Below are 27,009 nucleotides of genomic sequence, written 5' to 3'. Positions count from 1 at the left end.
ATGGATGCTTTTTTTTTTATTTTTGTTAATATCAGACGGTTACAACATCCAGGTAAAATTCAACATTTAGCTTGGTGAAATAAGTACAGGTGCTGTCAGTAGGGTGTCCTGTCTGGTGTCTGTGTGTCCAGTATTACACTGAGGGAGCATTTATTGTAGCTACATTATCCTGTTGGTGTGCTGATAGACAGAGTACTACAGAGTAAAAGCTAGTGAAATTAGTAAGGAGACTGAACTGTTCAACCATGGAATGATGGTATAACAAGTCAGAAAACAAAGTACTGGCTTTCCATTCAGTATAAAGGCCTATTTTCAATCAAGTGTCACTAGCATATTAGCTTATTGTTGAAGTTATGACCACCCTGTGATAGGGGCATAAATCCTTTAGCTTAATGTGAAGACCTCAGGCTACGAAATGTACCACTGTCATACCCGACAACAGTCAATTTCTGCAAAAATGTTTTTTTCTGTTTTTTATAGCTTAAGCAAATGGCTGATGTACAGGAAAAGGTTAATGGAGGAGAAAAAGCTGAAGCTACAACTGTAAAGGTTGAGGAGTCTGCCCCGAGCATTACGATGGAGGTCAGCAAAGGGGAGGCAACTCCACAGGCTGACGGAGGTGGGGGTGAGAATGGTGAAGCGGCCGCGGTAACAGTTAAAGTGGAGGAGGTGGTTGTGCCCACTGAGAAGACAGATAAGGGGGAAGAGCCAAGTGCACAGGAGAATAAAATTATCAGACAAGTAGAGGTAAGATGAGCAGCAGATAGTGTAAGCTGGGGACAGACTAGGTGGATTTATTCAGTTATTAGACCGAACTTTCCCGGGGCGTGGGGGTGTCGGGAGGTCAACTCAAGTAACTTTTTCCTAAACCGTTATGTCGATTGAAGAGAAAAAAAAAATACATGTATTTCTGTCTTCTTTAAGTTGAATTGTTTGCGAGTGTAAAGTAAAAGTGTGCTCATATGCTTGATATCTGTATTTTTTAAGTTGAATCGTTCTCTAGTGTAAAGCAAAGTTTCTACTTCTCTGTCTTACAGTACTACTTTGGAGACATCAACCTGGCCAGAGACAAATTCCTTCAGGAACAGATAAAACTGGACGATGGATGTATCCTTATTTCAACAGATGTGTTAATTTAGTTAATGGAACCAAAAATCTGATTGATTCTTTTTGATTAGTTATTGACAAATATCAGTGTAGTACTAAGTTTAGTCACCTTATTTGGGGGGGGGGGGGGAATTCGCGGGCTCAGATGGTTTTAGTACTGACTTATTGCGACTGTTAAGACTTTTACAAATGAAGCTGAATATGCATGAATCCAGAATTCACTGCTTGATCATCAGCAGGTTTGTCAGATGCCTGCCCAAGTCCAGTGCTTTACTACCTGACTACAGGCACTCTGATTTGCCCCACCCACAAACCTGGCCTCTTATATATTAGGCAGTCACATTGGGAAGGGAATCTTAACATTTTTAATTATCATCCTCTTTCTAATGATTTGAGTACTGTAATTCTTCAACCTTTTCGAATATTTACAAGGTAATTATGATTTGAGTACTGTAATTCTTCAACTTTTTCAAATATTTACAAGGTAATTATGATTTGAGTACTGTAATTCTTCAACTTTTTCAAATATTTACAAGGTAATTATTCAAGCATATTCTCGAGGCAATATTCTGTGTAGACTGATAAAATTACACTTTTTGCGAAGCCCTAATATTGGCCAATCTAACTGATGTAGCTTTGTCTCCGAATTTAAAATGCACAAAAATTGCACTGAAAGTGTTCTTTTATGTAGTGTGACATTACTGTTGCCATGCCATGCTCAGAAAGGTCTGTCAGCAATCAAATAAATAAATACAACTGCCATGGTTTAAAGTTCAACCCAAGTGGTTTAATTGTAAGTTTGGTTGATTGATTGAAATGTATAAGACACATACAAACTATAGATATGATTACTTTCTCTAATAAATCAAGACCAGCAAATAGACGTGTCCTGGGTGGAATTAGACTCAGAGTGGTGACTTGAGGTGTCTAACCCGATCTGCATATTCCGTGCATGTCCAGCTTCCATCTTACAGTTGTAAAAAAAAAATTTTAAAGTTAGCTATTCTTTCAGATGTATCTTCATTTTATAATGAGATCTTAAGTTGTAAACAAAACATTTAATCATGAAATCAGGATAGTGAACGGCTTTTGTAGACTAAAAAAGACTGTAGAATCATGGGATCAAACCCTGGACAGGTCAAACCAAAAACTTCCAAAATGGTACTTATTGCTGCCTTGCTTGTCACTCAGTGCTGAGAGGTTAGACTAAGGAAACAGAATAATTGGCACAGTGTCAGTATAAGGTGACTGGGTGAGGTGTCAAGTCTGGTGTCTTCGGCATGATATTTTAGTGGCAGCAGCACGGACTCTGAAGACACAATATATATATACACACACCAAATGGCTCCTTAAGACAGCTTGAAAATGTTTAAGCCTAAAATCTTAACCATACATACCCACATAAATCAGAAAAATATTCAGTCAGCTGTGCGGTAAATGTGTTCCTTAACAGGATTGTCAGGGGTTCCCATGGAAACCATGCTCAAATTTAACAGACTCAAGTCCCTGAGTAATGACGCGAAAGAAATTTGTGACGCACTCAGGAAATCGAAAGCGGGTTTGCTTGAAGTGAGTAGTACACGTGCATGTATGTGCAGATTATCAAGATGTGTATATTTTTATATGTCGTGTGTAGAGTGTGAGTTCAAAGCGGTCGTAACCAATATGGCTGTGTCGTTGAAGTGGTTAACGTACCAGTGAGTCAGGACCAATGCGTTCACTGTGAGTTCAAGTCCAGCTTATGCTGACTTCGGCTCCTGCCGTACGTGGGAAGGGCTGCCAGCAACCGGTGGATGGTCTGCCAGCATTCTGTGGATGAACATGGGTTTCCACCCTGGTCTCAGCCCGGTGTCCTCCCACCATAAAGCTAAGTGAAATATTCTTAAGGCGTAAAACACCAGTCAAATATATAAATAAATAAATATTTTCCAGAGGTCAGTGGTTTATGTCGGGCGGTCAGGTTTCCTCTAACCATAAAATAGATGGCCACCACTGTAGGAAGACATTCAACGTAAATTAAATGAATGAGTAAATAAACTGAACATTGATGACTATGAACAAGAGCGTTAATGAATCCAAAATGATGGTACTGTGATGTTTGTAGGCTATACATGTACATGTTATTGTACATGTTAAGTTGTGTGAACTGCGTGGATGCTCACTACACGAGTTAAATTATTTCTGGGTATTTGTTCCTCCATTTTAGTTTTTCCAATATGTCTGTAAATCAGATTCATGCTTTATTATTTGAGACATTTTGTTTTGAGAGGTTTTGTCAAGGATGTTTTCTTCTTCCATGGCAGATATTATCTGACAATTTCCCCTCTGTAGAGGGAAATTATGTTAAATGCAGTATTTAAACATTAGTAATTAAATCGTTGACATTTATAATTATAACAATAAATGTCATCTATTTCAGGTGACAGAAGACAACAGCAAGTTGCGGAGATCAAAGTCCAGGCCTCTGCCGGAGAACACGACGGAAAGGAAAGCTGAACTCAAGAAGCGCAGCATTTACGCGGTATAACGTCAAATCTTTGTCAGTCCGGCATTGTTCAGTTTTTTATATCGTGATCTTATTCCAAGGCTGGCTCTGAATATTATTAGAAAATCTTTTTGTTTCATTGACGAAAATCATGTTTTTGTTCATTTTTTTTCTTTGTTTTTGGAATAATTTGGACGTAAAGCTTTCATTGAGATGATTTATGGTTGAAAGGAAAATTGATTTAATTGCTTATCTATAACTTAGTCTGTGCAGGTTGTATTTTGAAAAATGAATGAATGATATTTGGTTGAACGCCACATTGGCAGCATTTGAGCCATATTGCAGTAATCTCTGCAATACATTGACAATGTGCATCTCCACAAATTGCCCTGTATGATAGTCAAATCTGCATATAACATGATGTAACATATAAGTTCAAAACTGGTGTAACATTTCAGTTCAAGAATGGGGTAACAGTTCAGTTAAAAAATGATGTAACAGTTCAGTTCAAAAATGGTGTAACATTTCAGTTCAAGAATGGTGTAACAGCTCAGTTCAAAAATGATGTAACAGTTCAGTTCAAAAATGGTTTAACATTTCAGTTCAAAAATGGTGTAACATTTCAGGTCAAAAATACTCTGCGCAGTTTAAAAGTCTGCAGTTTGTGAAAAAAAATGACCAAATATCTAGTTCGGTGCACAGAATATATGAACAATAATACTTCTAGAAATAAAGAAAACCCCTAAAATGCATCAAATTTGTATTTTGCAGAAAGGCTTGCCTGTTGACAGTAGCTTGGACCAGATTGAGGAGTTTTTCAGAGGGTATGGACCAGTAGAAAACATTCAGATGCGGAGGAATCAAAAGAGAGAGTTCAAGGTGGGTGGAGTGGAAGGCTAACTAGAGCAGTTTTCAAAAGATTGTATTAAAGTGTTCTAGGGGTAGTGGCCATTGATTGTTTGGAAGTGAAATCTCTTGCATTTACATGTAGGAAAGTTATTCAGTCACTAATGTGGTCAGCGTACCTGCTGTGAAAAATCAAAAGTAATGTGGAAGTGAGGCTGAAGATTGCAGTTGTTCGAACCTTTCCTGAGGGGAGTATGGAAGTGAAGCCAAAGATTAGAGTTGTTTGAAGCTTACCCGAGAGGTGTATGGAAGCAAGGCCGAAGATTACAGTTGATCAAAGCTTCCCTGAGAGGAGTGTGGAAGTGAAACCAAAGATTACAGTTGTTTGAAGTTCCTTGAGAGGAGTATGGAAGTGAAGCCAAAGATTACAGTTGTTCAAAGCCTCCCTGAGAGGAGTATGGAAGTGAGGTCGCAGATAACAGTTGTTCACACCTTTCCTGAGAGGAGTATGGAAGTGAAGCCAAAGATTACAGTTGTTCAAAGCCTCCCTGAGAGGAGTATGGAAGCAAGGCTGAAGATTACAGTTGATCAAAGCTTCCCTGAGAGGAGTGTGGAAGTGAAACCAAAGATTACAGTTGTTTGAAGCTTCCCTGAGAGGAGTATGGAAGTGAGGCCGAAGATTACAGTTGTTGATACCTTTCCTGAGAGGAGTATGGAAGTGAAGCCAAGATTACAGTTGTTTGAAGCTTCCCTGGGAGGAGTATGGAAGTGAGACCTGAGATTACAGTTGTTTGAAGCTTCCATGGGAGGAGTATGGAAGTGCAAGTTGCTCTTGTGGAAAGCTGGACAGGGAAAAAAGGAAAAAAAAGCAAAAGAAAAAACTATTCGAATGAAAGCCATCCACAAACATTTTTAAAGATGATGTTTAACACCCACCATCCAATCAGTGAATCATTTCAGTGACTGTGAGGCCAGGAAAGACAAGGGTATTGTTAGAATTTTTGCATTGAAAAAAAAAAAAAAAAAATCAAGATGGTGTCATGTGCAATCTGCATTTCCAGGCTTTGAGACATTTCCACAGAGCCCTGTTTGACGAGTTGAAAAAAATTAATCATACACCAGACAGCAGTATGACACCTTACTACTATCTGTATATAACAGTTCCATCTCATTTGTTTATAGTATATGTGTCAAGTCCAGCTCATTCCTCTCCGGTGGTACATGGGAAGGTCTGACAACATCCTGCGGATAGTCGTGGGTTTCTCCCAGACTCTGTCTGGTTTCCTGCCACCATAATGCTGACTGTAGTGGTACAACTGAAATATTCTTGAGTATCGGCATAAAACATCAATCAAATAAAGAAATAAAATTTGTATATATTCTCTTCTGCAGGGCTCTGTTTTTGTCATCTACGAGAAAGAAGACGATGCAGAAAAATTTGTCAAGGCAGAAAGTGTGAAATATGATGACAAGGAACTTGTGAGATGTTTGAAGTAAGTTAATCTTTATGAAATGATGGCATGATAGCAAAACATCATTTTCCTGACTGTAAAGACGATACTTACATATATAGCGTGAGAAGCTCGGTTGAACAACAGAGCTCTTGCTGGCTTAAATGTTTTAAGTGCTGGCTCACTGATTGGTCAGAACCTTGACCAGTCAGGTCGCATGTTTGAATCCATTTCGCACGGGTTCAGCTGCATTTTGATGCCAGAAGGTTTGATAGATACCTGTCAAAGGGCAGGGCGAAAGGGTTCCTGCCCACACTTTGGTTTCCTACACCCATAAATCTGACATGGTGATGAAAAATTCTTCTGTACAATGCTGGACATCAATGAGATTAGAATAAGTTACACAGCCTTCTCCAACAAAAGGGTATTTTTCAGGTAGTTGTTAGTCAGCACCTACCTGTCCTGAGCCTATCTCTGTTGTGACATACATGGTCAGATAGATAAACAAATGAATCCATTTCTTAAAATAATAGTCAGGTAAGTAAACAGATGAATCGGTCATAGACTGAGAGTCAGTGCTGAACACTGGCTGGAGACCACACTCAGGCACTAATTCGGCAGTAATACGTCAGTCCACTCAGCAATGAAGTCTCCCACAAAAGTTTGTCTATTTTATAGCTCTGTTCAATAGGCAGAAATTCCAACTTCAAATAATTGTTTATTTTGTTTTAAAAAGTATTTCAGATATAATATTAGAGCCACAGAGATTATTATTTCAAATTTCAGATTTTCATTTTACAGGTGTAATTATTTCAAACATGATTTTTGTCTTACAGAGATAATTATTTCAATATGATTTTTGCCTTACAGAAATGATTATTTCAAATATTGTTACCTTATAGAGATGATTATTTCAAATATAATTTTGCCTTACAGAGACGATTATTTCAGATATGATTTTTGTTTTACAGAGATGATTATTTCAAACATAATTTTTCGTTTTACAGAGATGATTATTTCATACATGATTTTTGTTTTACAGAGATTATTATTTCAAACATGATTTTTGTTTTACAGAGATGATTATTTCAAGAGAAAAGACCAGGAACGACAGGAGGAGAAACTGAGAAAGGAGAAGGCGCGACAGGTGCAGAAAAAGGACACGTGTGAGGGGTAAGTTTGTAAACAAGCTTATCAGGTCTTTCATGAACAGTCCAAATTTTAAATTTCACTGAAGTCATAAATTTATGCTCAGTGTGATAAATTTATTTTAGTGTTATAAATGTTTATTGAACGCTAACTCCAGTATGCACCCTGTCAACAAGAGAGAATTCAGATCATATTGTAAGCCTTCCTGACTAAATTCAAAACTCATCGTAACAAAAACCAGTGGATTGTTGCCTACTCCTCAACCAGTGGTGTTTAAGTGAATAAAATATAATTTTTTTAATCCCCAAGAAAACAACAATTGAATGGCTTTCATGTTTGAAATGTCTTTAGCTGAAAGCATCAATAACGTGCATTTCTTACGAGACACCTTAACATTTTCTGTGCAGGAGTGATGGAAGCAGGAGATTCTCCAAGGCTCTCTGCCTGGTTGTCGTTTGTTGTTGTGGTTGTTTTATGGCCATTAAAGTTGACAACAAACATATATAATTAATATTGTCAGTAACATTTTATGTCCATAAATACCAATCAAATAATGTTTGGAAGCTACATATTGGATTTTAATTTGTATGTACTTTGATGTTTTTTTGTTTTTTTTTAAACAGAAATACAAAAGAGGAAAAATCAGAAGAAGAGGTATGTAAACAAGCCCAAATTAGAAAGGCATACTTGACCCTGGGTCTGTTGTTTGGTACTTTTCTCCGTAAAAAACAGCTAACTAGTACTTAGATGAAGGTTAAGATGAAACCTCGATCTCAGCTTATCAGAATGAAGTATTCTGGGTTGCTCTATCAGTTGAACCAATAAAATTACAGTTCATTGTTGTATCATTGTTGTTATGGAAGTTTGGTTTTTTATTTCAATCTATATTTGTAGGAGATTAAGGATAAGATGACAAAAGGTGCCTTGTTACATCTGACTGGGTTTGAAGGGGACATTACGATTGATGATGTCAGGAATTTCTTCGATGACTTTTCAACAGTTCGGTGGGTCGACTTCGAGCAAGGAGACAAAGAGGTGAGAGATATGGGAAGATACGTCTTCTGAAAAGAAATAGCTATATGTGAGGAAGCATTGAAAGCCTCATAAATACATTTAGACATGACTTTAGTTACAAAGAAATTTAATAAATTATTAATAATATAAGCATATAAATAGAATTGTCCCAACTTGATCCGTGATTCTCAGTTGCCATTGGGTTAAAAATGTTGACATACTGTTGTGAAAGATGCCGTACGTGGGAAGGTCTGTCAACGGCATGCGGATGGTCGTGGGTTTCCCCCGGGCTCTGCTGGCCGCTGTGGTATAAGTGAAATATTCTTGAGTATGGCGTAAAACACCAATCAAATGAATACTGTGAAGTACTTAATTTTCACGTGGAACTAATTTTAGCGGATTTCGCAGTCAATAATTAACCGCAAAAAAAAATTCCAGCGAAGAAAATATCCAACATTGAATCGTATACTACAGGTGGTAGTAGTAATGAAGTGAAATCTTTGCCAGGGTGTCGGGAGTTGCGCTAAGAAAGCTTGGCAGGCCAGCTAAACAGCAGGGAAGGGAAATTATGGTTTAAATATATACAAACTCTGGTGCTAAGACTTGGGTAGGTATAAAGTCTTTAGTTTGATAAGTCTTCGCTATGCCTGTAAAATGAAAGAAAAATAGATACCAGCACGTGCTGGCTTCTAATGAATGTCACTCTGATACATGCTATTTCATTGGCTATGTCTCTCCTGTGGTCCATTGAGTGAGCTTCTGACAAACTGTGAAGTGTGTAGGACAACACAATGGTAATGTTTGCGGTTTCTGTTGCTTGGTAAAGAATGAGTGGCTGGCAATGATAATGGTGAAATATGTTTTGCCTTAGAACTGCCCAAAAGATGACAGTCACTTTGCCCGGTGTTTATAAGTGCTCATCAATGATTTGAAAAGAAGTGACACCTATTTGAGTACTGCTCACGGTAGGTGCGACAGTAATCGTTTTACGCCATACTCAAGAATATTTCATTAATACGACAGCGGCCAGCAATATCGTGGGAGGAATCCACGCAGAGCCTGGGGAAACCCACGACCATCCGCAGGTTGCTGGAAGACCTTCCCACGTACGGCCGGAGAAGACGCCAGCATGAGTTTGCAGTGGACATGGCTTGCATGATTTTTCACAGCTCAGCTTTATATAACATGAGAAGGACTGTCAATTTGCTAACTATTGTAGGGATAAAATTGTTATCTGCATGTTGAGAAGGGTATGTGGAGATTTAATCTGCAGCTCAGGGTTAAAATTTCACACCCAGATTGAAATCCCCGTATACCCTTTTCAACATGCTAATATTAAGACTCGGGTTGTGTCATACATTGTTTGACTTTGTGATTTCAGGCAGTGGTTCGGTTTGTGGAAGCCAATGAGGCAGCTGTTGTCATGGAGAAAATTAAGATGGCCAACGATGGGAAAATAGTGTTTAATAATTTAACCCTAGAGGCTGATGTCTTAGAAGGTAAGCATAATCGTGACTGGTATGACTGCCTTATGTCTTAGAATTTGCTCAGCGAGCCTGTGAAACTTAATTCAAGTTTCTGGTGGCATTTTTTCTGACAGCTGTTTATCTTGGTGGTTGATCAGCAATTTTATGTCGAGGTTTTTCAGGCACGTGGTGAGGTGTTGAGGTGAACTCCTCTCGTAGCTGATTGATGCTGTTTTTTGGCTGCGATTTGAGTGAGTGAGTGCTTGGGGTTCAACGTCGTACTTAACAATTTTTCAGTCATATGATGACGAAGGAATGCTTAGAGTGCATGTAATGTGCCTCCTTGTTGCAGGGCGGATTTCCACCGCTCTTTTATCTAGTGCTGCTTCACTGAGACGCCTTACCAAAGGCAAGTAAGCCACCCAGCCCAAGCCATTATACTGATGTGGGTCAACCAGGTATTGCTATATCCCTGTCATGCTGAACACCAAGTGAGGAAGTTACAACTTCCTCTTTTAAAGTCCAAGGGGTGACTCGATCCAGGATTGACCCTGGATCTACCGCTCCTGAAGCAGTTTGAAGTCAAGAGGTTTGTCACATACATGTTGAAGGTCTGTGGTTTACTTCAGGCACGCAACTCACTTTTGAGTGCTGTATTTTGACATTATTGTGAGATGGAAACAATTCTGTGAAAATCTTACAGGTGGCAGAAATACATTCATTTGATTATATGCTTCGTGACTTAACGTAAATTTTTATTTTCGATTAGAACTGGTTGTTTAATGATGATTTTGTTTTTGTTCATTTTGAAAGACAAATTGTAGACTTCCGTCACAGTGGTTGACTAAAATACACCTTGTTCACCAACATCCTGTTAGGACAGTAAGAAAAGATTATGTCTGGTTTTGTCCTCAGGAGACGCAGAAATCGACCACTGGAGGAAGATTTTCCAGGCTCAAGCTGACAAAATGAAGATGATGGGCAGAAACAGAAATCAGCGGGGACGTAAGCGAGGACCTTTTGGTTTCAAAAAGGTGATGAAACTGGTCTCAACATGCTTAAAGGAGAAGAAAATTTAAATATCAATCAAATAACATTGATAAGAGTATACATTACCTCTCATGCCATAAAAAAAATTTTAATATGTCCTTCATGTTGATAAGTTATAAATAAAGTCCGCGCCAACATCTGCTGTGGGCGACTCCATTTTGCCTAAGAACAAGTCCTGAAGCCTTCTGTTTTTAGAGGAGAATTGCCGTCGGAAACCGCCAAAGTACATTTCCGGTAGGACTCTTTTTTTTTTCGCAGAAGTTAGCAAACAGTACAGTTCGTTTTCCGCTTGACGATCGGGGAACTGGAATGTTGGACATATGTTCCGAGTTTACACGAACAAGCCGGCAGTTTTATCGACTCTCAATGGCTGAGAGGCAACACACCACCCCCATTATAAATTACAGGGTGTTAAAGATGGAGGACGCAATGAACTCAGCGATTTATTCCAGCTTTGCCGTTTTCAGGCTTTGCATGTACGGGGCAGAAAAATCGCAAACTTATGCCGCAGGTACAACCAGATAGAAAAAAATCTGCTCTTTTCAGCCTTTAGTGTCAAGTTTTTAAGTTTTCTTCTCCTTTAATAATAGGTTTATTTGACTGAAAGCTTGTTGATTGTTTGATTGTGTAAATGTGTCCATAAGCCCATTGCACTGTTTTTGTACTTTTCTTAACAATAGCTGAGTTAGAAAACCAAGTTAGAAAACATATACTTCTGTATGAAACTCTCTTCACCATACACAAACAGCTGTTTACTTCTGTACTACCAGCAGTTAACCATTAAAATGCCAGTAGTTTGCCTGCGGTGAGCTTGTGGAATGATAGTAGACTGGTTGTTGACAGCAATGGTTGACTCTCCATACTGCATAAATTCTACTCTGTCTACGCTTGAAGACAAAATGGGCTTGAAGGCCAGCTGTAGAATGCATGGACTTGTGTGGGAGTAATTGCATCAAGCTAGTGTGTTGTAAATATAAAATCGCAGACCTAGCCATTAATGCAAACGTCACAAATGAAAGCACTTCCAGTTGTGGTAACAAACAAATCCTGACCAGTGGCCTGATGGTTAGAGCATCCACCTCAAAGTCGGGAGACCTCGGGATCAAATCTGGGTTGAGGTCTACCAAAGACTTTAAAAATGGTACTTGCTGCTGCCTTGCTTGGCTCTAGTAACTGAGAGGCTAGATAAAGGAACCATGACTGATTAGCCCAGTGTCAGTATAATATGACTGGATGGGTTGTCATATCTGGTGTCTTTGGTACTGGCCACTTCAGTTGGTAGAGCTTCTGCTTTGGGAGGCCCTGCCACAAGGAGACACAATATATGTACACATGCCTAATGACTCTTCATCGTCATGTGACTGAAAAATTAAGTATGACGTTAAACTCCAAGCATGAATATATCTTGATACATACAAATAAATCCTGTCTTGGTATTCAACATGTGGAAATAGACCAAACGCTGACTGGCTTGGTATAGATGTACTATGCCTGGGTGTGGTGTCACATTTGGTGTCTTCTAACATGGCATTCCCGTACTATATATGTCTGCATATGCAAACAAGGTTGATTTTGTAGCCAGCTTTGCATTATTATTGAACACTGTTTATATTCTTTTAATGTGAAAACTAAACTGTCATCTTTTTCGATATGTTGTGTTGCAGGGCCAGCAGAACAGATCAGGAGGAAAGGAAAAAGCAGGTATGTGGTTGCCGTTCTGTGCGGTTTAACACTTGATAAAGACAGTTTGTCTTCCACATGTAGAGTATCTAACTTTTTGTCATGCACTTTATAAAACTGCCAGCATCTTATTAGGGGGAAAATTCTTGAGTACACATTGATCTCGCTTGGCATTCGAAAATCTGTGCCTCACATGTTGGAAAGTTTGCCCATCACATACCAAAGGGCAGTGGTTTTCTTTTGGAGTCTAGCAATTGTTTTCCTCCATTCCTGAAACATATTACCACAGTAGAAGTAAATTTTTTCCTGATTTTTAAACAAGAATCAAATTTCTGGAACAGTGTATTTTTTTGAATGGAGACCTGTCATATGCCAGGCAGCAGAACCTGGACATCATAAACCAAAAATAAAATAAAGGTCAGCTTTGCGAAAAAAAAGGGACCTAGACGTCATTTAATTGATGTCAAATAGTCCTTTCCCAGTTCTTCTCAATGATATCACATTAAAGACAGCGCAACATTACAGTAGAAACTGATACATTGTAGATGTTGTGCTATAGTTAAGTTGTCAGACAACAATAGCACAAGTTCCTGCTTCACACTAGCGCCAGTTCACAGGATTAATTGAAACAGAGTAGGCCTAAAATATCTTGCATTGTTCGATGGAACTGATCAAATGACTTCACTTGACATCCTAATTAGCTCAAGTACTGAGCACTAGCCTTCTGTGAGTAAAACTGGCTGCGAAGGCACAGTTGGTAGAGCTTCCGCTTCGGGAGGCAGTAGATCCAGGATCAATCCTGGGCTGGGTCATACCTAAGACCTTAAAAGAGGAAGTTGTAACTTCGCAGCTTGGGGTTCAGCATTAAGGGGATAGTGCAACCACTGGTTTACCCAATATCAGTATAATGGTTCAGGTGGGGCGGCTTACTTGCCTTCGGTAAGTCGTCTTAGTGAAGCAGCACCAGATAAAAGAGCGGTGGAAATCCTTTCTGCAACAAGGAGGTACAATGTATGCACTCTAGGAACCCCTTTGTTATCATATGACTGAAATATTATTAAGTACAACGTTAAACCCCAAGTACTCACTCACTCTATGTGTAAAACCTTGACAGTGGACTGACTCTAGGTACCTGTCACTATCAGTTTTCCGAAAAGCTTTCTGAAACATTGCTCTGATCAATGGCATAAGTGTTGTGTGAAGATGATCGGCGATGAATGGCTACATTATCATATTAGGCATTGAAGGTCTGAACACACCAGGAATTGTGGGTGTGTCTATGAACCTTACTTAATTTCACACAGTGATAGCTTTTATTTGTGCTCGATTTGGACCACTGGCTTTGTCTTTGTCTGAGGCAAGTACAATGACTCTCATCACTTCTTTCAGCTCAAACTGTTTTTTTTTTACTTCTTTTTTTTTTTAGATGGTGAACCTCCAGCAAAGGCATTGAAGACAGAGTGATATTATTAAACTGAAAGTGAAAGGACTATTAAAGAGGGGATAACTCACTTGGTGTTTAATACAGGAGATCAATTCTCCTATTGCTGACTACAGACAGTGGATGACAGTTAGTGGTTCTCCTAAAGGCTTGGGTCAACACATCATCTCACTGTGCAGAACTCCCATCTCCTTATAAGTTGAGCCCGCATGGATTACTGCCCCTGCAATGCACTCTTCGGTCTCTTTGCACATGGTACATGTTCGGTTATAGTAGGACTCCATTTTTCGTTATAACGACGTTACAAATTATTAAAAGTGCTCATTAATCAAATGGAAGATTAAGTGTAATTGCCATTTACATGAACTTTAAAGGACCAGTATATTTCATTCAATGAGACATGTTTAAGTTTTGATCGGAGAAATACATATAGCACTAAGTTGTTTTCCAGCGTCCAAAATGGAGTTTGTCCTGAAAAGGGTTGTTTGTAAATAGTGGTGACCATGTTTCAGGATCCGAATATATAGACACACACATGTACCAGTAGCCCATGCATATTTTGGAGAAATTTTTTCTACTTTCATCCTTCATGTATAGCTGTGTTTATGTTATTTTATAACTTGACACTGAAATTTTGATACATGTACGTGTAAATGATGTTAATTTAGTATGGGGCTGAAAGTGAGATCTGAAACTTTATAATATTACATGTATTTGTACCTGCCATATAGAAGGAGAAATTTGGTTCATGCAAATTGTGTTGAGTTTAAAATTAGGAGCTAAAAGACAGCAAGAGCTTAAGCTTTGTAATGCCAAACAGTAAGAATGGGTAATAATTGGAAAAAGGGACACACAAAACTTATGAAATTTGATGACATGAATGAACCAGTTGGGTCAGGACAATGTGCTTTGTTTTCGAGTACAGCATGTAAAATACACTAACTCTTCAAACAGACTGGAAATACAATTGAGAGTTGCAGGAAGATTTTTTTGTAATGGTAGAATGGTGTTGTTGAGGCAGGCTTAGTGAAGCCTGATGTATGCTCAGAATATACGTCTTGTGATTAGACCAGACATACTTGTAGGCTGATTTAAAGGTGTCTGGGAGAAAAGCTTGTGAAATGAAATAAAGATTAAAGTATCATAATAATGGCAATGGAATACAACAGGCTACTGATAGGTTTGCTGAGAGTGAAGTGAACTCGATACAAAGCTGTAATGGACACTCGTAAAACTCCTTGTCTGTAACCTTCCAAAAACTATGAACTGTTTTGTTCTTTCCTTTATTACATCACAATTATTGGTGCATGTGTGCCCATAAAATATAAATGAAGTAGACAAGCACTGCATCATGACAGAAAAAATGATGCGTTCTACTATCATTTGGATCTTCTGTGTAGCTCGTCCTCGAGTCCCCCCTTGTAATAAGAAGGCCTGTTGGACAGGAAGTCTTGCACTAAGCACCTGCATCAGTTATGGTTTGTCACGTACCTGGCAAGTAGCAGTGGTTTACCCTGGGCCTTTCCTCGTTTTTGCCCTTGGTATTTGCCCAGTTTCCATCGCCCACAAACCTGACTGCAATCCTACCTGTGAAGTAGTTTGGAATAAAGCTTTACCTGTGTTAATGAGTAATGCCTTGTTGTATAACACAAACTGTTGATCTGTCCTTGTGCTACGCCATACCTGTACATATGCACATGTTCCTTCCCATCATCAGCTGCCACTGTTTAGGTTTACACATAAATATTGACGTCATGAGAACAAATCTGGCTCTTTATTTATTTTATTTCTCTGTTATTCATGTTCTTTTAATTCTTAGCCTGTGTTGTTTCTTCAGTGACACAAGTTTATACCAGCAGGAGTGTGTGTAGGTGAAGTACTCTTTACTTCTCTATGTCATGAGAACAAATCTGGCTCTTTATTTATTTTATTTCTCTGTTATTCATGGTCTTTTAATTCTAAGCCTGTGTTGTTACTTCAGTGACACAAGTTTATACCAGCAGGAGTATGTGTAGGTGAAGTACTCTTTCCTTCTCTAGAACACACTGGGTGCGGGTTCAACCCCAGCCTTGGGCAGAGAATTGTATTCCTTGCTGTCGCTATTTGATTGATTTTTTTTTTTTTTTTTTGATTGGTGTTTTACGCGGACTCAAGAATATTTCACTTATACGACGGCGGCCAGCATTATGGTGGGTGGAAACCGGGCAGAGCCCGGAGGAAACCCACGACCATCCGCAGGTTGCTGGCAGACCTTCTCACGTACGGCCGGAGAGGAAGCCAGCATGAGCTGGACTTGAACTCACAGCGACCGCATTGGTGAGAGACTCCTGGGTCATTACGCTGCGCTAGCGCTTTAACCGACTGAGCCACGGAGGCCCCCGGTCGCTATTTGTGAGGCCTTGGTAACAATAAGCAGTCTGCAATGCTTGTGTAGCATTTTGTGCAGTCTTAGCTTCATTCAGTACCACTCGTCTTCCACCAGTGTGGTCTGTCCATCATACGCCGCCGTTTCTGTTCTTTGGTAGGTGGGAATGTAAGACGTTTCATGTACAGCGAAATCACGCTTCAGAGAGATCCCCGATTTTATCAGTCAGACTTGTGTTCACGTGAGAGTCCTACCAAAAAAATTCATGTTTAGAAGAGGGATTTTGTATCAGGTGAACGTTATTTACTTGATTGGAGTTTTACGCCAGACTCAAGAATATTTCACTTGTGCGATGGTGGCCAGCATTATGGTAGGAGGAGACCAAGCAGAACCTTGGGGAAACTCACGACCATCCACAGGTTGCTGCCAGACCTTCCCACTTACTGCCGGAGAGGAAGCCAGCATGAGCTGGACTTGAACTTGCAGTGGTGACATTGGTGAGAGGCTTCTGGATCATTGGGCCACGCTGGCGTGCTAACCTCTTGGGCCACAGAGGACTCCCAGGGACTTAATCTCAGCGATTTACCCCCGTCCAGAAGGCTATTTGTCAGGTTAACAAGAGAAGCTATGTGGCAAATATCCTGGTGTTAAGCGCTAGCATACTAATTTTCACTGTCCCAGTGAAATCATCACATGGCATCACTTTGTAGTGTGATGTTCTTTTGTGTGATATCAATAGGTTAGGGATTTAACCTTAAGCAGTCTAAAATCCCAATATTTTCGTCAATATTTGGGTGAATATTACTGAAGAAAAATTTTGGTTGCCCACACATGCTCAATATCAATGAATCAATATTTAATCTGCAATGAAACGTCACCTTGAACGCATGGTTTAGCCATTGCCATAGCACTTTCAAGTCTAAAGACGGCAGAAAAAGCGCAGAAAATGGACAAAACAGTGTCACAACCAGTGTGAAAGTTTTGCCACTTTGAGAACTTCAACAAAACGAATCAGGAGATTATAAAACCATTTTTGTCTCCGTTACTTTAGTCTTTCGATTTGATCATTCATATAAGCAGGGTAGCTAACGGTATGATTCAATTACTTCTGTGGGTAAATCATGCTGCTTTCACATCGACCTCCAGGTGGAAAATGAAATATTGCACAAGAATACTGAAGATATCTCCACACGTTCAATTATATTACTGATCTACTGAAATTTGATTCCTTCAACAATACTGACATCAATATTTTGGGCTTCAATATCTCATACAGATGCTAAATGTTACTGTTAATATTCAGAATTGACAATAATATTGATGAAAATATTGAGCCACTTTATAGTGAAGTACGTAATGACCCAGGAACATCTCACCAATGCGGTCGCCATGAGTTCAAGTCCAGATCATGCTGGCTTCCTCTGCGGCCATAAGTGGGAAGGTCTGTCAGCAACCTGCAGGTGGTCGTGGGTTTCCCCCGGGCTCTGTCTGGTTTCCTCCCACCATAATGCTGGCCACTGCTGTATAAGTGAAATATTCTTAACTACGGCGTAAAACTCCAATCAAATCAATAACGTTTTTTTGCGTCTGACAGACAGGCCAACCAGCTTATGCAGCTGCTCAGCTGAGGTTAAAATTACAGAGTATACAAAATATCTGTAATTTCTATACTTTGCCACACCCCACAACCTCAAAGGACCAAATCAATAACTTTATGCTGATAGGGATATTTATTAATAAACAGGTAGTGTACAGGTATTTTACATCTTACATTTCACATTTGTACCACATTTGCAAAAAAAAAAAAAAAATTCATCACAACAATAAAGCACATAAAACTACTAACACCATAATCTGTTCTCTTAAACTGGTTTCCCTTGTTACGTGTATATGTAAAGCTTGTTTTCCTGTAAGTTTTAACCTGTGACTCTGACAACTACAGGTCTAACATGTACATGCATGCAAAAAATTCAGAATTTTTTTCCCCAAATTTCTGAAATTTCACAGAAAAGCATTCAGGTGATTTTTTTTTTGTATTTTTGGAATTAGCTTGGTATTTCCACAATATTAGTATAAATAAGAAGCTGGGCAACTTCCTGTTGGAATGCTACTGTACAAACAGTAAACCATAAACAACTCCATTACTGAGAAGCTCAGAATTGGGGCTTAACTTCATACAAAAAATGTTTTCCTCTTGAAGCATACAATTTTCTATATTACACCACATTTACTTGATTTAATGCCATTTACTTGATTTAATCAACTCACTGCACTTTAATTTTTTAGCATACATGCCACATATTTCAAACACTTCAGAGGTCTTGATTCTTGTTATTAATACAAACAGCTTTTAGGTTTAGACTTTTCTTCCTGGGAATGATTAATAAAACTTTATTTTTAAGGTCAGAGATAAACAGTTTAGAAGGGAGACAATTCTCGATAACGAAAAACTCCGTGTAGGCAACATCCCCTCCTTCCCTCCCCTGCCATAATCTTACTTTGTACACTTTCAGCACACATGGCCATTTATTTTTGCCATTGTCGGGCAAAGATCCACTCGCTGATAAATAAATCATGTCCAGATCAGTTTCTTGTCATCTCTTCACACGACAACATAAAGCCTACAAATTTCCACATAAATCCAATTTCCTGCCGCAGCAGTTACCTGTTCATCCACGCATATCTTTAAAACTGCCTCTTAAAATATGCTACACTATACAGTGTATATACACCATTATAATACACAGAATAAAAACACTGGTCAGCAAAGTCAACCTTGTCACACGCAATACAGTTATCACAGCACCAGATTAGGAGTTACTTCCCCTTAGCTACGAAAAAAAGGCCACACTAATGCCTTGACAGTCGCAGAAAAATAGGTTGACAGAATGTGTTGAGAGATCAGAGTTTCCTTGTCTTTTGACGTTCACAGATTTTGTTGCTCAGTTAATTAGGCATCACAATTTTTTTTTTCCCGAATAAACAAGCTGGACGATGATAGCCGAAAAGCTTATGCACTATTTCACAACACTTATGATTGTCAACAATATAAAAAAATCTGACAATCAAAAAAAAAAAAAAAATTGCAGGCTTAAGATGTTTTTACAGACTGGCCTTTGTCGTTTTTATGAATCGTCCACAAGGGATCTAAGTTGCTAAGTGGATCATTAGGGTCACTCGAATGATCGGCGATTGCTGATTTTTTTTGCGTAAAACTGGCCTTAGTAATTCTCCTCCTTCCCGATGGTGCATCCAGCGTGAAAGTATGAGGGTCCTGTAGATCCGCTAACGACGGCGGCAGGCTAGAAAACTGCTCCTGTAAATGCCTGGGTCTATGTTGTGGGGAGCCGCCCAGGGACTGGGTGCCGGGTGGAACAGGCGTGGCAGACGCTGGGTTAGGCGTCATTCTGTCCTCGGATCCGCTCCGCACCCGGTTACCCTCAGGGTGACCAGCCTGTCCCTGACCTCCCAACCCGCTCAGCATGTCCACATTGCTCTGAGGCTCATTCTGCTGTGACCTCTGACTTATGCTAGGCTGTTGTTGTACGAGATCCGGGAGAGCGTGGTTGCTCGGGGGCATATCCTGTATCACGCTGTCTGCCGTGAGGATCCTGTCACCTCCCATCACGCCAGGGATCGTGGTCTGCCCTGGCGTCGCGCTAAGTTTAACCGACATTGATGTGCTTGCGTCGTGTCCAGTCATGTGTTTGGATGAGAACTTGGCCACGTTTGTTTCTAAGGCATGAAGAGCTATTCCCGTGCCCAGTATGAAATCCTCAGAGGGTTTTCTTGTGTGTGTTTTCTCACCCGGACTTGGTAACTTGTCTGTGAAGGACTTCTTGTTGGTCAGAATACCACCTAAACAGAACAGAAACAGACTGACACATAAGCTTGACACGCATTTATTACACCAATTCAGCCTTTTTATTTGAGGCTATGACAGTTCTACAAATAAACATCCTGAAGTTTTGTATTTGTTTATTTGGAGTCGTTACACTGCAATCCGATATATTTCTCAAATTACAGCGGTCAGATTTAAAAATGGAGGACAACCGATATAGCCGGGAAGAAATGCTGTCATTTCACTGTGCACAGGCCACAATTATCAGACTCTTGCAATGTATGATTTATGAGCGCCCCGCTAAGCCCTGGCACCCATCTGGCGACAGGAACATGACACTGTATCATACCCAAGTCAAACTTTGTCTTAACTTTAAAATAGTTGCCAAAATGAAGGTAAAATTGTGACTGGATGGGAAGCCAGCATGAGCTTGGCTTGAACTCATTTATTTATCTGATTGGTGTTTTACATCGTACTCAAGAATATTTCACTTATACGACAGTGGCCAGTATTATGGTGGGCGGAAACCGGGCAGAGCCCAGGGGAAAACCCACGACCATCTGCAGGTTGCGGGCAGACCTTCCCACGTACGGCTTGAACTCATAGCAATCCCCTAACACCACAAAAACTCTACTTAATGGTCTTCACTTCACATACGTTTCATGAGGACATCCTGGGCGTGGTATAAAATTGCCTCGTAACAAAACTTGAGGTGCTCCATGTCTGTGATCATGTGTTTGCGTTTAGACCTCATTTTGGTGATTAGTGCTGGTAGGTCGATAATTCCACACCCCTTGTTGATCTCCTGCATGCCTGTATAGACGGTGAGAAAGGTACCAGTCCGACCCACGCCATTACTGAAAAAATGATAAGGTGATATTACCATTATACAGAACTGATCTGCCATTTCAAGGATATTTTGGTGACCTTGGCCAACATTGCACTTTGAAATCTGAATGAGGTAAGACTACAGCCACTTTCCCCAGCCTACAAGTACATCACATACTTTCTCCATCCTATGTCCCCCAACTTCCCCAACCCAGATCCTCCACTTTCCCAACCTATATCCCATAATTTCCCCAGCCCGTATCCTCCACTTTACCAGCCTATATCTCCCAATTTCCCCAGCACGTATACCCCCACTTCCCCAGCCTGTGTCACCCATTTTCCCAACCTATTTCCCATAATTTCCCCAGCCTGTATCCTCCACTTTACCAGCCTATATCTCCCAATTTCCCCAGCACGTATACCCCCACTTCCCCAGCCTGTGTCACCCATTTTCCCAACCTATTTCCCATAATTTCCCCAGCCTGTATCCTCCACTTTACCAGCCTCTATCTCCAATTTCCCCAGCATGTATACCCCCACTTCCCCAGCCTGTGTCACCCACTTTCCCAACCTATATCCCATAATTTCCCCAGCCTGTATCCTCCACTTTACCAGCCTCTATCTCCAATTTTCCCAGCATGTATACCCCCACTTCCCCAGCCTGTGTCGCCCACTTTAACCAACCTATATCCCATAATTTCCCCAGCCTGTATCCTCCACTTTACCAGCCTCTATCTCCAATTTCCCCAGCATGTATACCCCCACTTCCCCAACCTGTGTCGCCTACTTTCCCAACCTATATCCCATAATTTCCCCAGCCTGTATCCTCCACTTTACCAACCTCTATTTCCAATTTTCCCAGCATGTATACCCCCACTTCCCCAGCCTGTGTCGCCCACTTTCCCAACCTATATCCCATAATTTCCCCAGCCTGTATCCTCCACTTTACCAGCCTCAATCTCCAATTTTCCCAGCCTGTATGTCCTAATTTCCCAGCCTGTTTCCCCACTGTATCTCCAATTTTATCAGACTGTATGCCCCAATTTCCCTCAGGTAATACCTTCCAAATTCTCAAGTATATATCCGCATTTTCCCAACCTGTATCCACAACTTCCCAATCCTGTATATTTTCAGAATCATCCACTTTTCCAGTCTATATTCCCCAATTTCCCACAGTATGTATCCCCAATTTCCCAGTCTATATCCCTTAATTTCTCCAGCCTATAAACCATAATTTCCCCAGTCTGTATCCCCACCCTTTTCCAGCCTATATCCCTTAATTTCCTCAGGCTATATATCCCACTTTACCAGCCTATATCTCCCACTTTTCCCAAGCCTATCCCTCTCACCTGCAGTGTACAATCACAGGTTTCAGCAAACTCCTCTGCTGTTTGTAGAAATACTGCACTTCGTTGATGAACTGTAAGATGTATGGGATCTTCTCTGGCAAACCACTGTAAACAGAAACATTCATTCTATTTGTAAAGGGAACCAAAAAATTCTACTTGTGAAGGAAACCAAAATAATTCTACTTGCGAAGGCAACCAAGATAATTCTATCTGTGGATGCAACAAAAATAATTCTACTTGTGAAAGGAACCAAATAAATTCTACCTGTGAAGGAAACCAACATAATTCTAATTGTAAGACCCCCCCAAAAATCTACCTTTAAATCTATTCTAAAAAGGAAGCATAACCCATAACATAATTTTCTGCTCATGACGGGAACCTAATTAATTTTTTGAATAAAAGTGACCAATTTAAATTTCCTTGTGAAGCAAACATAATGGAACAGAGTAACACTAACTGAGGCACACTGTAAAAAGGAGAGTATCTACTGACAAGAAGCACTCACTCACTTAAATCAGAAGACTAAGTAATTCAAACCAATTATGAAAGATCAAGCAAGTGTTTCTCTCAGTGTTAACACTGTGAACTTAGAATAAGGGCAACCCCAAAGAAAAACCAAGGACTGAAAACAGAATCTAATATCATACGCATACAGGAATTTAGCTATCCTCTCTGATTTCTGTTCCTTCTAGTAATTTAGGCAATAGAATACGTTACCACATGGACCATGGTACTGTAACCTTTTCACATGTTGGCAACGTCTTTATTCAAGCGTATTCTGGACACACTATGTAGACTGATAAATTTATACTTTTTGTAAAGCCCAGAATCTGACCAATCCAACCAATAATGTTTTGTCTCCAAAATCAAATTAAAAATGTGCATAAAATTGCACTAAAAGTCGCTCTTTCATATGTAAAAAGCTTGAGGAATTAGGGTAAATTCAGGTGTTTGTACTATGGCTTGTAAACTCCAGTAATGTTACACGGGTATAGAGTGAGTAAATGAGTGAGTAAATGGCATTTAACATCGTACTTAACAACATTTCAGTCATATGACGATGAAGGAATCCTGTAATGTGCCTCCTTGTTGCAGGGCGGATTTCCACCGCTCTTTTATCTAGTGCTGCTTCACTGAGACACCCTACCAAAGGCAAGTAAGCCGCCCCGCCAGAGCCATTATACTGATACGGGTTAACCAGTTGTTGCATTTTCCCCTTCATGCTGAACGCCAAGCGAGGAAGTTACAACTTCCTCTTTTAAGGTATTAGGTGTGACTTGACTCAGGATTGACCCTTGATCTACCGCTCCTGAAGCCGACACTCTACCAACTGACATGGGTACAGAGGTCATCCCTAACATACAATGTGCATGATAAAAGGAAGAATGGAGTAAAGTGAAAATTTGCACTTAACCAACCACAAATGTTTTCACTAGTCCCCTGCATCAACAATGAATACCTGATTTCACTAAAACTTCCGTTGTCATAGTCATTAATAACTACGGGTAAGCCGTCTGCTGGTAGCAAATACATGACCCATATAAACTGTATTTCCTGTCTGAACTGGATGTTTTGTGGACAATGACTGCTGCCATGGATAGTCCAGTTGAACGTTACCCTGGCGAGGCCCAAGTCACGCCCACACGCCTTGAAGTGTATGATGTATTGCATTTGATATATTGGATGTAACAGGTTATTCTCTACAAGCCATGGTTCGAGCCCATTATGGTTGTACAATTGGGAACACATAAAACTCCTTCCTGCCTGTATCCAGACCGTCCAGAGCTGTAAACTCATTTGTTCTTTCCTTTATTACATCACAATTATTGGTGTACAGGTGCTCATAAAACACATACACAGTACAGATGCACTGCAACGTCAGAGAAGAATATGTTTTAACCATTATTTGGATACTATTATATCTGTGTAGCTCATCCTCGAGTCTCCCATTATGCTGTACTTGTAACAGATATTTGGCAGATCTACCCACCTTACTGGCCAGCCAACGTACTGCAGATGGACTATGGTCCTCCCCTGTTTGGTCTGCAACAACAACAAAGGTATGTATGCTTAGGTATGTTTAGGGTTTAATAAACTTAACAATTTTTAGTCATGTGGCAACGAACAATCAGGTGTGTGTTATATATATATATATACTGTGTCTTCTTGTGGCAGGGTGAGTCCATACCACCACAGTGCTGTTGCACCTAAAGTATCATGCCAAAGATACCAGACATGACACCCCATCCAGATGCATTAAACTGACGGACCAACCAGTTCTGTTTCCTTGCTCTAGGCTCTCAGTTTCGAGGGCCAAGGCAGCTGCAAGTACCATTTTCAAAGTCTTTGGTTTGACTCAACCTGGGTTTGATCCTGCGTTTTCCCAACTTCAAGGCAAACCATTAGGCCATCTAACCATTAGGCCATCATGACAGATGGAGTTATGTGCCTCCATTTACTGAATTTTTTGTAACTCTTTCTGAAAATAAGGTTATTTGTGAGAAGTTTATGAACATTTTTTTCTAAAATTGCATCAACATCTTCACATCTTCAATTCTTAATGTGAGTTTGCGCCTATACCAAAAATAGCACAACCAAAGTGACAAACCTCTGTGTGAGTCAGATAGATGATTCTCTCCATCCATAGCTGTTTGTTTTTGACACTCTGGAGGTTCAATGTGATTGGACCATGCTGGATCACCTGACCTTTCTCTGTCGGCCAATAAACAGGAGTCTTCTGCAAAACATCACAAGAATATCAGGGTCATTTATGTGACACTGAGTTTTGTGAACACTACTTGTTGAGTTGTAGACATAATAAATCCACAGCTAATTGCATGCATCACCTTTATACTGAAATTTATCTGCCTGTAATACACTTTTGACTAAGCTCTGTTTCCTATTTATTAAGATGTCACCGGTATTATGAATTAAGTCTGACTTTATACAATGACAAAGAAAGTTCCACTGCACATCTATTAGGATGTACTACCTTGTAAGATTTACGTAAGACTTGAATATATTTTTGAGCAAATGGTGACAAAACTGTGACATCCATGACACAAAGCTATCAGAATATCTTTACCTTTACAAATTTAAAACTAGTTTTTATACATTTCTCAACAACAGACTCACAAACTTTTAATATATTTAAGACAAAATAAAGAATTAGGTCTAAATTTAACTTTTATGACAGAAAAGCAATAGGCTCTAGAACTACAGAGATTTTTGAGAGACACTGGAACTTTGATATCGTTTTGACACCTTTCTAAATTAGGAACTTAATAATAACTTTTTTTATACTTTTATAATACAACTGAGATAATCATCGTACCTTTCCAGGCTCGTCCTCTTTAGACAGCATAACAATCACTTCTGTCCCCTGCTCGTACACCATGAGCCAGAAGTCCACTAGTGTGACCGGCAGGGGACCCTGACTGGCAATGAATTTAGGGCAGGAGGGGGCCAGGTCCTGTATAATCACAACATTTAACAATAAGAAACAAATGAATTCATACTAGACTGGGCCATTTTATTTATTTATTCATTTTTTTGTCTCAATTTTTACAAGGGGCCTCTGTGGCTCAGTTGGTTAGCGCGCTAGTGCAGCGCAATGACCCAGGAGCCTCTCACCAATGCGATCGCTGTGAGTTCAAGTCCAGTTCATGCTGGCTTTCTCTCTGGCCGTATGTGGGAAGGTCTGTCAACTACCTGCGGATGGTCTTGGGTTTCCCCCGGGTTCTGCCCGGTTTCCACCCATCATAATGCTGGCCGTCGTCGTATAAGTGAAATATTCTTGAGTATGGCGTAAAACACCAATCAAAAAAAAAAAATCAATTTTTACAACTATTCTTGACAAATTTGAAAGCATTATATGTGCCCTACCACATGGGCCATCAGAATAATAGTTATGTGTCAAAGCCCACAACAAGCAAGATGTTTAGAAAATAGATAAAAGGTACCAATACAGCTCAAACTTGATCTGCACCTTATCATGGTAAAGCCATGTACAAAGTTTCAATTCAATACAATAAACTGTTTGGGAAAAAAAGGTATTAAGGTTGGCAAATAATGAGTTTCAACATTGTACTTGACAATTTTTCAGTCATATGACGATTAAGGAATCCGTAGAGCGCATATACATGTAATGTGCCCCCATGTTGCAGGACGGATTTCCACAACTCTTATCTAGTGCTGTTTCACTGAGACGCCTTATCGAAGCTAAGTTAGCTGACCCGCCCGAGCCATTATACTGATACAGGTTGACCAGTCATTGAACTATCCGGTTAATGCTGAAACGCCAAGAGAGGAAGCTACTACAACTTCCTCTTTTAAGGTTTTAAGGACCCACGACTGACCCTGGATCAACCGCTCCCGAAGCGGACATTCTGCTAACTGAGCCATCAGCTCATTGAGATATCCTGTTATGATCCACCTTTCCAATGAGGTGCCCTGATTAAGATGACATCTGACTAAACCCTTAACAAGGTACTCACATCCATCCAGCTAGCGTTGATGTAGTCATCCTTTCCTGACTTTAGTAACACTCTTGTCTCATCATCTGTGAAGAGCAAAATTGCAGGTATGGAATGACAGAATGAACAACTAGCTCTTTATCACGGCAAATCACAAACATGTAAACACTGGTCCTCTAACTATCGCAATGACCCGAAATATTCGACTGAAATGTCAGCCATGGTGGCTAACACAGAACTCATTGGTCACGTCACAGAATTTACTTATTTATTTGACTGCTGTTTTATGCCGTACTCAAGAACATTCTCACTTAAACGGCAGTGGCCAGCATTATGGCGGGAGAAAACCGGGCAGAACCCGGGGAAAACCCACGACCATTTGCAGGCTGCTGCAAAAAAAATTGTACAGGATGTACATGTATGTGTGGCAATCTATGTACAGTAAACGACCTAAAGTTTCGT

The 27,009-nt window shown here is 40.0% G+C and overlaps 2 protein-coding genes across 2 annotated transcripts in view; one reads left to right on the top strand and one right to left on the bottom strand.

Moving 5' to 3' along the window:
* Positions 1–493: 493 nt before the first annotated feature.
* LOC135464675 (lupus La protein homolog) lies at positions 494–15,102 on the top strand. The gene is made up of 13 exons (XM_064742165.1): positions 494–747; positions 1,038–1,107; positions 2,570–2,676; positions 3,527–3,628; positions 4,364–4,471; positions 5,831–5,931; positions 6,967–7,062; positions 7,662–7,692; positions 7,933–8,073; positions 9,434–9,551; positions 10,434–10,552; positions 12,233–12,269; positions 13,675–15,102. The coding sequence occupies exons 1-13, from the start codon at positions 577–579 to the stop codon at positions 13,710–13,712; spliced, it is 1,239 nt and encodes a 412-aa protein (XP_064598235.1). The 5' UTR covers positions 494–576; the 3' UTR covers positions 13,713–15,102.
* A 3,521-nt stretch (positions 15,103–18,623) lies between these two features.
* LOC135464627 (tyrosine-protein phosphatase non-receptor type 23-like) overlaps positions 18,624–27,009 on the bottom strand; it is a 33,511-nt gene continuing 25,125 nt past the window's right edge. Inside the window, 7 exon segments of the mRNA XM_064742083.1 lie at positions 18,624–19,912; positions 20,553–20,752; positions 22,073–22,177; positions 24,063–24,115; positions 24,681–24,809; positions 25,407–25,544; positions 26,569–26,633. Coding sequence (XP_064598153.1) covers positions 19,146–19,912; positions 20,553–20,752; positions 22,073–22,177; positions 24,063–24,115; positions 24,681–24,809; positions 25,407–25,544; positions 26,569–26,633 — 1,457 coding nt within the window. The 3' untranslated portion in view covers positions 18,624–19,145.

This window comes from Liolophura sinensis, chromosome 4 (genome assembly GCF_032854445.1).
Source record: "Liolophura sinensis isolate JHLJ2023 chromosome 4, CUHK_Ljap_v2, whole genome shotgun sequence".
Lineage (NCBI taxonomy): Eukaryota > Metazoa > Mollusca > Polyplacophora > Chitonida > Chitonidae > Liolophura > Liolophura sinensis.
Note: the sequence above shows the minus strand (reverse complement) of the source record. Positions and strands in the feature narration are given on the sequence as shown.

Excerpts from the sequence above, each read along its gene's own strand:
- LOC135464675 (XM_064742165.1), top strand. The coding sequence starts at position 577 with ATGGAGGTCAGCAAAGGGGAGGCAACTCCACAGGCTGACGGAGGTGGG. Across the intron at positions 4,472-5,830 it reads ATCAAAAGAGAGAGTTCAAG|GGCTCTGTTTTTGTCATCTA; the intron begins GTGGGTGGAGTG and ends TCTCTTCTGCAG. Across the intron at positions 10,553-12,232 it reads GACCTTTTGGTTTCAAAAAG|GGCCAGCAGAACAGATCAGG; the intron begins GTGATGAAACTG and ends GTTGTGTTGCAG.